At 32.7% G+C, this 12,553-nt stretch overlaps 1 protein-coding gene across 2 annotated transcripts in view; it reads right to left on the bottom strand.

The window, feature by feature from the left end:
* Sgcz (sarcoglycan zeta) overlaps window positions 1-12,553 on the bottom strand; it is a 1,017,502-nt gene that overhangs the window by 87,651 nt on the left and 917,298 nt on the right. For both annotated transcript variants that reach the window (XM_028768238.1, XM_028768239.1), the window contains one exon: window positions 7,172-7,259. In XM_028768238.1, the coding sequence (XP_028624071.1) occupies window positions 7,172-7,259 (88 nt within the window). The remainder of the gene's footprint in view (window positions 1-7,171; window positions 7,260-12,553) is intronic.

A 12,553-nucleotide genomic window follows, 5' to 3' on the forward strand; every position in this document is an offset into this window, starting at 1 on the left:
ATATATATATATATATATATATATATATATATATATATATATATATAATCACTATCATATACATAACACATGCCATAACACATACCATAATCCATGGACTATTGTACATCTGTTGTAGGAAGTGTATATACATGTATTGTGTGCATGGTTGTTAGGAGACCTGCCTCCAGTCTCACATGGAGAGAGTTTACCTGCCTAAATACAATTCATTATTAAACTATATTCCCTTTAAAACTAGAAATTGTTCTCTGGAACATATTGGTATATAACATGTGAATTTATTTCTAATATTATAATTGGTAATAAATCTTCCTGTGTACACATGATTACCAATTTCAATGAACTAAATCTTGAACCTCTATACCGAGTGAGTTGTTGTTCTTGTCTTCTGACTTTGGGTTCTCTCTCAAGTCTCCCTGGACAGGCAAGGCAAGTTGCTCTAGTCCTCCGAGTCAGCCAATATCAACTCTGTTATAAGCTGACTACCATTGTAATCATACTATTTATATTTACAGCTATACCTATAAACATAAACTGGAAGGCAGACAAGCATGCAAAAGGAAAGAAGAAATAAGGAAGGAAATTGTACTAAATATACATATCACTGTTATAAATATTTTAGAAATGGTATGTAGTATTTTTGTTTCCATAGAATCAGGCCTATTCCTCTTTTCATATACAGACAAATTACTGTCCTAAAAAGGACACACTTGTGGAATAGTTGATTGATTATACCTGCCAAGACAGAGTAATCAGCCCTTAATAATTCTGCATCACTAGTTCTGTCAGATGATTCTGGGACAGAAGGCTGAAGATTGGATGCTCCAGCGTTTTGTAGTATAGGGACTGTCCAGGTGTTGAGCGGTCTCTATAAATTGGCTAAGTTTTAGAAGTTATGCTTTGTGCTTCCCATAATTTCAGTTAATTCACTCATTCTGGATTTTTGACAGGGTTGAAGACTTATAGTCTCATAACCAAGCTATAGTCTCCCAGCTATTTACTTTGAGAGAAAAGACTTGAGAGGATGGTTTTCAGCTGACATTCATCCTAAAGCCAAGAAAAAAGCCAGGTTCAGAACTAAGTCTTTTAGTTATGACGTTTAGAGAGATGACAGAGGTTCTGGTTAGTCAACAAAATGATGGACTGGGTATTAGGTCTATCTTGTACCTTACTGATACAAATTGGTATAGTTATGCTCTAATTGTATTTTGAGAGAAATGATTTATTTTAACAGGAAGGGTGATACATACCAGGAGCAATGGTGGGAGGAGTAAGGAGAGGAACAAGAGGAGTAAGGAGAGGAGAAGTTAGGAGACGAGAGAGAGAGAGAGCGAGAGAGAGAGAGAGAGAGAGAGAGAGAGAGAGAGAGAGAGAGAGAAAGAGAGAGAGAGGATGGAAACATGGAGACTGTCTCAGCCAGTCAAAGAAAGTTGGTATATCTAAGTTGGGTATTGGGTTACACTTCTGATTGTATGGGCATCTTGTTATTGAGCATTACCAAACTTATAAAGCCTTTGATTAACATTTTTTAAAAAAATAAATAAAAATTTAAAAAAGAATCAGGCCTATTAAGATACTCATGATGAAATCACACAATAATTACAGATAATAACTGAAAATGAGGAGATTTACTGAAATTAGGGTTTTAATGGAAGTTTTTACACCATTGAATTTGATTAATTGGAAATTAATAATACAGAACACAACTAAATAATCCTTGACACTAACACTAGCAGTGGCCAGAAGCTAATTTATTGGGAATTCATTTTTCCAAATTGACTGAAAATTAAATAAAGAGAATAATAGTAACATGTCAGATGCTATGTGAAGCACAGGTTTGTGGTTTTAAATACATTTTAAAAGTAATTATTAAGAACGACATTCCAGTTCTTACATGCTCAAATACCTTTATTGTTTCACTCAGATAATGAAGTAGACTTGTGATGCCAGAAATTATCACTATCCCTAAGACACATAACTATACAAACAACCATTCAAATTCTTTAACAGTCAACACTGAAATTAAAGTAAGAGGAGGTAACCTAATATTTTGAATATTTATAAACAAGTTCTACATATTGAAATAGCTTGCTAAACATCTCTATGTATCCTCCAATTTCTATCCTTCATGTGTATAGTGGACAAAGTCACATGACAGTGAAAATCAGGTTAGCTTCACTCTTTCTTTTATGATTGTTACTGTTAATGGTCCATTTGGTAAAAGTCCTGAGATAGATCATTTTTCATGTCTGTGGTAAATTACCTGGGTTATAATTATTAAGTTAGCAGTGTTCCCTAAGAAGGTGCGGAACTATATGTTGAGAAAGCAGAGATGTCAGGCCTGGAACTAATACAATGTATATTATAAAAGATTCTATAGTATAAAAATAAAATATTCATTTTTGACACCTAAATTTTATTAGCTAAGTTGTATTAAAGAGCAACTATTAACTGAAATCAAAGTTTCTATCTTTAAAGAAACTCTAAATGTACTTAAATCTATTACATTAATTAAGGAGTTATAAAAATCAAAGATAACTCTCTTTGTGATGTTTCAAGATATATGGCATTTAAATTTTTTGTTTGTGAGATTATATTATGATTACACATTTTTTCTTTTCCTCTATTTAAAGTCTCCTTTATACTGTTTCTTGCCCTCTTTTAAATTCATGATCTGTTTTCTCATTAGTTGTTACATGCATATATGTATATGTACATATTAGTGAACCCCATTGTTAAACCTTAAGTTACAAATTTTATATTAAACTAAAATTTATAATTGTATTACACTACCACAAATGGATGACCTTTATTCTTCTTCTAAAGAGTATCAAATATGTTTCACAAAGGTAGTCAAGAGCTTAATCTACATTATTTGAAAGAAAGTTATGAATAGCCTGGCAGTGGTGGCGCACGCCTTTAATCCCCAGCACTTGGGAGGCAGAGGCAGGCGGATTTCTGAGTTCGAGGCCACCCTGGTCTACAGTGAGTTCCAGGACAGCCAGGGCTATACACAGAAACCCTGTCTCGAAAAACAAACAAACAGAAAGTTATGAATAATATTATCAGGATTATATGATCATATTATATCTAAAACCATACACTATTTTTTCTATTCAAAAATAAGTGCTTTGATAATAGATATAATTATAAATCAAAAAGTAGAAAATGTTGACCTGGGACTTGTTTAAGAAAGTTGTTTTCACTTCAAGGATTCTGACCTCTGGGGATGTTGTACTCTCTTTAAAACTCTCAACAACAATCTCATTCCTTTTATTCACCTTTATTCTAAGAAGAGAAATTTGGAGGAAGAAAATTAAGTTCACTTATCTCCTCCAAACTTAGAAGAACCATGACAAATCAGAATTATAGATATGATGGTCAAACTCTGATATTAAATAGCCTATTCAAGATAAATCTGTTTCTTTATAAGTTCACAAAAATATTTGTCAACTTGACTTTTTATCCAAAGTTTAAAGAGAATAGAATAAGTATATCTAAAGCATGCTTCAGTGCTTCTTATAAGGGAGAACAAAATACTCAAGGGAGAAAATACAGAGACAAAGTGTGGGGCAGAAACTGAAGGAAAGACTATCTAGAGACTGTCCCACCTAGAGATCTATCCAACATATAGACACCAACCCCAGACACTACAGTGGATACCAAGAAGTGTTTGCTGACAGGACCCTGATATAGCTGTCTCTTGAAAGATTCTTCCAGAGCCTGACAAATACATAGGCAGATGCTCACAGCCAACCATTGGACTGAGCACGAGGTCCCCAATGTAAGAGTTAGAGAAAGGACTGAAGAAGCTGAAGGGGTTTGCAACCTATAGGAAGAACAATATCAGTCAACTGGATGCCCCCAGAGCTCCCAGGGACTAAGCCACCAACCAAAGAGTACACATAGATGAATCTATGACTCCAGCCACATATGTAGCAGAGGATGGCCTTGTTGGACATCAATGGGAGGAGAGGCCCTTGGTTCTGTGTAGGCTTGATGCCCCAGTGTAGAGAAATGCCAGGGGGGTAAGGTGGGAGTGCCTGTGTGGGGTAGAGGGAGGGAGGATGGGATAGCGGGTTTCTGGTGGGGAAACCAGGAAAGGGGATAACATCTGAAATGTAAATAAATAAAATATCCAATAAAAATAAACATATGTATCTATACATATATTTATACATTCAACTATAAGTATATGGCATTTCCTATGCATTTATGGAAGGAATGTAATTTGGTTTTTAATTCTATTGTAGTCAACAGTCTTAGAATTAGCATACCACACATGTCACATATCTGGATTATAGTAGAGATCTCTTTTTACATGAACTAAGAAAGATGTTGGCCTGTAATGAAGAAGAAATACTCAAGGGAGACAAGCTTCTGCTTTGTTCACAGATCTTAAACAGCATTTTGAAGGACACAATGGAACAAACAGCTACTACTGAGGTAAGTTTTCCTTTCCATTATATTAGAGTAATAAAACCTGAAAAAAAACTATTTAATATCTGTTTACTGTTCATTTTTATGGAAAATCAATATACTGCTAGATAACCTTAGATTTTCAGAATAAATAAAATTATAATTCAAAACTATATGCTGAATTGAAGGTATTGTATTTTAATATTAAATATTTTCATACCTAAGCACTATAATTGATGCCATGCCACTAAACAAAAACTGAATGGAGAGGGAAAAAATGTGAAAAGAGGATTTAAAATGTTACCTATGTCAACAAATATTTTTCCAAAAACAAAACTTGACAGAATATATTGCAAAAATGTATTCACCTTTAATGACTATAGGATGGAAAATTATCTTTTCAAGATTGAGTTATTAATATATGATGTGTAACATATCTGTGACAGACACTTGGCAACAGTCATGATGTATCCCATGTATCTTAACAACCGTGAGAAAGATGATATGACAGAAAGTCATCATGGAACTGTTCACAGAAGATCAGTGCATTGTAATACAAGCCATTATATTACAATCACCACCACCAAAATAATGACACATTCAACATGGAACTATGACCTCCCATTTAAGGATACCAAAAACTCTACCACTTTTCCTAGAAGCGCTCAAATTAAGTGTCATGCCTATTTTAGAAAAGGGTAAGCTTGATCTCCAAGAGAGGTAAGTTGTTTGTTTAGAGTTCACTAAAATGATTGATATCCAGATTCATGTTGACTTCTAATATATAGGTCTGTATGTAAGAAAAGGTCTCACAGTATAGTCCTAGCTGATCCTATATAAAATTCACTATATAGAGAGGGGTGACCTGAAACTCACAGATATCTGCTTACTTCAACCGCCTACGTGGTAGGATTAAGAGGGTGCCTCAACACACTTTGACATACCCGATGTTTTAATTATTTTCCACTCTTTAGTTAATGTGTTTTTGATTTTTTGACAGTCACAAGGAATCAAAATAAATGTGGAAATCAACAACAGTATGCCCAAATCCCCAGTTTTTACTTTTAGTTTTCTTAACTTAGAAGTGTTTCTAATGACAGAAATAATTGGCTATGAAGTATTCATTAAAGTTAAAATACTTTTCCCTCTCTTTTTCTCTTTTATCTTATTTGAATATTAATATTACATTAACAGGGTTTTCCAGACTGGCTAAAATGCAAGCAAAATAGATCCTTCATATTTTTCATGCATAAAATGAAATGTAAATGACATTTGTCTACAAACCCTGCAATCAAACTGCTGCTTCATGCTACTGGAAGGAATTATGTAACTGTTATTTGACAGCGTATTTTTGCAATATAATCTCTCTGTTTATAACTTACCTCTTGACAGTTCCACTTAGAACTACTTCGGCTATGGTGAACTGAATGCAATATAAGATCCTATTTTACTAAGAGTTCTTAACTATGAGTACATTTTGACTTAGAAAACCTCCAAGTTATTCATGCCAGCTTATACTACTCTGAAACAGTCACAAATTTCTATTGAAATTAACAGTGAGATCTTGAGGATTCAGGCACACTTATGAGTACATAGAAATGTTTCATTCCTGAAATTTTAGTAAATTTATTTTAGTTGCTCCTTTTATAAAATAGCAATATATTTTATGACAAAATATGTGGTTTGACAACTAATAGTTATCTACTAACAAACTAAACCTTTTAGTTTAATCAAAATATATAATTTATCAACATATATTTCCCAAAAGGAGGTACAAACAATTAACATCTCTACTTACACATGTACATAAGTGACTATTCTATTTCTAAAATTCAATTAAGAATAGTGAAAACATATATTTTAGGAATTATTATTAATTTATCGCTAAAAAAAGTAATTCATTCCTCAAACTTAAAAATTGATCCTTTTGTGCGGTATGTATATCATACATAGGATAAAAAGTGTAGATAAATCCTGAAATGCAGAAAATTGGGTCAATAGGGTCTAACATTAGTTAACAAATAACAGTATTACATCATGTAATTTTATCACAGACCGTATACACACACACACACATATACATTATCAAAATATTGTAGCATTATACAAATATCAAGTATGCATAATTTACCTAGTTACAAATGACTTTTTCTTTGCCTTTCTCCTTATAAAAAACTTAGTGAAATATTTACACATGGTTCTTTGATGAATGTCAATAATTAACATTTATTTGATAATAGTAAAATCCAATAGGACTGAGGATGTTTCTTGGTAGAGTGTTTGGTAGTATGCAGGAAGCCTCTGGGTCAATCCATAGTATTGAACTGCGTACAGTATAAGCACATCATCTGGGAGATGCAGTCAAGAGCATCAGTTTGAGGCCAGTCTAGTCTACATGACATCCTATTTCAGAAAACAAAAAAGTAAGCAAACAAAATACTAGTATTTTTTAATTTGTATTTCAATAACTAAATCCTTCATACATAATCTCAACAAAAAGCTTTGTCAAAACTGAAAGTACTGACAATTATAAAAATTGTGTGTGTGTGTGTGTGTGTATACACTAATAACTACTCAGTTTCAGTTTTAGAAATCCTAACTAACTTGGGGCCACATTAGTTCATGTACAAGTCAACTGGGCTGCAATGACAAGTCTGCCTATGAGTTAGAGAAGTAATCTAGCTACATGGATTTCAAATTGACCATTGAATATAAAAGACAGAATGAGCAAACTTTACCTCCAAACACTCACCGACTGTCAGCTGTCCAGTGAGCTGCCCCATGTGGTTTCTTGCGTTCACTGTTACATTTCTGTCAGACTGTAAGACCAATGGACTGTCCTAAGAAATACGTATGAAACACAAAAATCAAACAAAAGCACAACTGTAGTCAGAACATGCGAAATCATATGTTATCTCAATTTATCTCAATCAATCAATACAGAATTGCGTTAACATTTGGTTGAACTGGATAAAAAGATGGTGCCTCAAACTAATTTTACAGTAGAATGGAACACTTCAGTGTTTATAGCCAGGAATTAACCATCTGATGGCAACAGAGCCAGTTCAACTTATGGCTCTTAAACAAGGATATAGAAAAAAAGAAGCCTTTCTTTATGATATGTAAGCTTGCTTACAAAGATAACCCATCCAGTTTTAACAGGGAATGTCTAAGCAACTGTCAGATTTTATTATTAAATAATATTTCCACAAATCTATCTCCTCTGATCACTGTGAACACTAGTCGATTCAACTCATAAATTTTCTATCCACATAGAAAATATGATAAAACACTCTCATATGGACAGTTTACTTGTCTTGTGTTTTATATTCATCTTTATCTTCTTGTAGTTTACTGAATTGTGTCCAAAAATGACCTAGTCTATGGCAATCAGGTTTACATAGCATCACATCCATTATTTCTCCTAGAGCCAACAGTATTTGCTATGTGTTGATTAAGTTTAAAAGCCCAGACAATTAATTAATGAATTCTCTACTACCTAGTCAATCTTCCTTATGTGGGAATGCTCTGTGAATTGTACAGTGTCCTAGGCAAAGAAGTGCAAGTTGTGCAAGTTGCGATTAAGTGATATCAACATTAAGTAGTTCTAATTTTCATTTCTTTGTTGGCTAAGGACATTGAATATTGGGCAGGGTTGTCTTAAAAAATATCTTATTCAGGGCTAAGCATTCTGAAGACTCTCGTTTTCTGCTTTATTAATTATCATCTACCAGGGCAAGAAGCCATGCTGGTGAGCGTTGAGTGATACACATCTATGTGTGTAGTACTATGTCATCAGGTGTCATTTTCCTGCTATGTTCTAGAGAAGAAAATATTATTGTGTGTTCTCTAAGGCTTATGACCATTGTAGTCTCCAGGTCTTGGCCTCAACAGCAGTATCAGATATAGATTCTATTTCATAAAGTAGACCATAAGTCCAAAAAATAGATTTTTATTTCCTTTATCACTCTTGCATCTATTGTATCAATGAGCATATAGGTGGTTATTATAGCTTGCAGGGTTCATTCTTGTTGAAATTGATAACTAATTTTCACCTAGGATAATGTGTATAGTATCTTCAAGCAATAACAAGGTTACCTAGTCTAAGTGAAGCTAGATTTCTCCATTTTCTATGTCATAAGAAGTGGTGTCTTCAGTAATTAGTCTGGGTTTACTGTTAAGATATGGAGGATGGTCATAATATTAGCTATATACTGTAGAATTTTGGGAGTCTATGGGATTCCTGTTATTAATTTCCCAAAATATATAACCCATTCCTCATAGGGAGGAATGTATTTGATAGCATATAATCCCTAGTTGGAAGTATTATCTCCCACACTTTTATGTGAAGTACTATTCTATATGAAGCTACTAGAAGAGTGGCTTCAATATAGATTTTTGAAAGATATTGTTAATTATCATTTCCCATATTCCATCTTATCACCTACCATCCAACACTCTTTAATCTCCCTGTTTTATTTTCAACTACATCACGCTATAGTATTATAGTCTATATCTTCTTCCTTGCTTTCTGGTCTCTTACTATCTACCTGGACAACAAAAACAAATAGCCCAATTTAAAAATGGAGTATAGAACTAAATAAACATTTTGTAAATGAGGAAACACAAACCTCTAAGAAGTACTTAGAAAGTATTCAATGTCCTTAGCCAACAGACAAACGAAAATTAGAACTACTTGATGTCACCTTACTCCAATCAGAAAGACCTCAAATCCTCTATCCATGTTAACACATCTATTGCTGTCATCTTTGTTCTAGTCATGTTTGTATTCAGTCAGTACTTTCTGGCTATCTATTTTCACTATCACTACCACCACTACCAACAACAACTAAAAAATATGAGGCCAAGAATTTGAAAGAGAACAAGGCATATACATGAGAGAGTATGGACTGAGGAAAAGGGAAAGGGATAATGTAGTTATTATAATCTGAAACTACAAAAATAAGGAACACCCATCATTAATAAAATGGATGAGAACAGATGCTGGTGAGTGTCTTGGGGAAAAGGACACCTACTTATAACTCATGGAAGTGCCAGCTGGTACAGCTAATATGGAAACAATGCAGAAGCTTGTCAAAAGTTGAAAATGTATCTACCACAAAATGCAGTTGAGCTACTTGAGAATATACACAAAGGATTTTCCATATATTATAGAAATACTTGCTCATACAAGTGCTTTGTTTATCATAGCCAAGAAGTAGAAACCACATAGTTGTCCATCAATTGATCAATGGATAATAAAAATGTGGTACATTTATACAATGGGTTATTATTCAGATGTTCAAAAAATTTATGAAATTTTCAGATGAATAGATTGAGCCAGAAACAATAATTGTAAGTCAACAAGAGAAAAATGACAAATATCACAGTTTCTCCTATACATGGATATTAGTTATTATATCTTAAATCTGTGTGTTTCATTACATATATTTTATTTACAAGTCACCTAAACACTAAAGATTAGGATTTAATGTTTTTGTTTCATTATGCATGGGCTTATAATATAGAAAAAATTCTAAAGCTATCTTAAACTCGTCTAACTATGTGCATGTATGGAAGGAGATGATCAAACATATATAAAACATTCAATACACATAACACTTACATCCACCCCCTTATAAAATGTGTTTTTTAAATGCACTCAAACTAAGACTTGATACAATCTTGTTATTAAAATAATTTTCCAAATTTGAAAAACATATTTATTCTACTAAGACACGTTGCATAAAATGACTACAGCTAATTTCACTATCACTTTGTTTCATATCCCTACTGAGATTATTTAGCTAGATATGAAGTTTTATGTCTGCATTAAAAAAATACAGAGACGAGGAAATGATACAATCATATCACAACCTTAAAAAATAAAAGAATTATGTAAAAATACATCTAGTCATTATATCTGTAATATATCGTAAATATCGTAAGTATATCTGTAGTGTAGACATCCATCTTTGAAAACACTGAATCACTTTAAATCAATTAGATCATTTCTACCCGTGTTATATGCCCAAATTGTTTTAATAGCACAGATTTTTCCACTAAGTACTGTTTCAGACAAGTGCTTATACCTAGTAAAGAATAGTGCTGTTTTGGATAATTATACATGGGTGATAGTTTGGGAAACCCATGTATATATATATATGAAATAATTATGTTCCATGATGATAAAATCCAATGCAGATGTTAAAGAGTATAATGATAAAAAAGAGGCAATGAATTTTATGGAGAGCATAGAGATTTATATGTTAGGGTATTGAGAGAGGAAAGGGAAGGGAGGAAACTTGCATTTATAATACAATCTCAAAAATAAATAACAAAAGAAGTGTGATGTATTAAATAATAATTTGGGTTTAAAAACAAACCTACGTGCTTCTCATAATTCAAAAGTGGTGAATAGTTAATTAGCTGAATTTGCATTTACATCATATCCAACTATTTGATGTATATCATTGTTTTTAGATTCATAAGATTTATGAGATTCTTTGCTTTCCCTAGAATTCCTAAACTTATTTAAAATGAGCACACATGACTATAAGTATAATGAAATGCATAATATACTGGTATGTTTAAGTGATGGGCTGTGAAAATATTGTAAGAATTATTGCTGTATGAAAGAACTTAAGACAAACAAACGTAAAGTAAATTTAAAAGGCAACAGTCAGTAGGCACTTCCGCTGGTCTAATACAGGAATAGACCTGTTAGGACTGTGGGTTTAATCATTGTGCACGCTTTTGAACAACATGTCAGTTCACTTTGCCCTCGCCATAGGGATCCTATTGAAGTTCTATCCTTGGCTCAGCTCCGTTCCACTTATTCCACTAAATTTCCTCTCAGAATTAAATTTTTATATCCAGATTAAATTTTTGCTATGGTAGCAGCAGCAATCTTTGTATTCACTAAAACTATAAACAGAGCTATCAGAGGTGATGAGCAGTTCTCTACAATAGGCTCATGTGAATAAAACTGCATTATTAAGTCATTTCAATCCTTAAGTTTTTTTTGAGGCAATGAAGTTCCTGCGAGGGCAGCATGTTCACTGCCAAATCAGTTGGATTTTTTTATATTTGTTTACAGATCTGCACAGTGTTTACTTTGAGTCTAGCGCCACTACTAATGCTTCTTAGGATCAAATTATAACCTTTTATATAATATTCACAGTATTATAAATAAATGTATATGTGATTTTAAGAAAATCATGACAACTCAGTGAGCTATCCAACATGATATATGAAATCCTACAATTCCATGAAGCTAAGTAGTTACTAATAGCTAGTTTCCATTGTGTCTCAACAGCAAAATCAACCCTTTATTTAAGAGAAAACATGTAAGAAACATTACTCCAAACAAAGATGTTAATACACCTTGTGTGTTCTCTTGTGGCTGTTTCTTCATGAGCCTATCTAAGAGAAAATGGAGGTCATTAATATCTTAATTATATCTATTTTCCTATATTATTTCTTAATGTTTTCTTCTATTCCTGTGCTTCAAATCTGAGAACACTAGTATCCAGTTATAGATATTAAAACAAACAACATTATCCACTTATGTTTTATAATTTCTTTAAAAATAAGGGAGGATTATTATATGATATCACATCAAGGGGTCAATAAGTACTTTAGAAGTGTTATACTGCAAACTTAACTAATGTAGTAATCTGCTTTTATTAACACATGTTAAGCACAGTACTTTAAAATTTTTAACTGTTATCAGAATATAAGGAAAAGGAGACTTAAATTCCTCAACCTGGATTTCCTCACTTAGAATATTTTCAATAGCTATTGTTTTTCCTGAACAATTTTCTTTTTAATTTCTGAGATTTAATATAATTACATCATTTCTCTTTATTTTTCTTCCTTCTACTTCTTCTTGCTCTCTTTAAGATCAATGGATTCCTAAATATTTTATATGTTCTTTCTCCTTTACTGCTAAATAAAATTCCATTGTCTGTAAGTACCACATATTCACTCTTCATTCCTCCGTTGATGAGCATCTAGGCAGATTCCATTTCCTAGCTATCTTGAGTAGAGTAGCACAAAACACAGAGATGTATGCATCTCTGTAGTAGTGTATGCATACTTTGAGTACATTTCTAGGAGCAATATAGGTGGG

Source organism: Grammomys surdaster, unplaced genomic scaffold (genome assembly GCF_004785775.1).
Source record: "Grammomys surdaster isolate TR1022 unplaced genomic scaffold, NIH_TR_1.0 185, whole genome shotgun sequence".
Lineage (NCBI taxonomy): Eukaryota > Metazoa > Chordata > Mammalia > Rodentia > Muridae > Grammomys > Grammomys surdaster.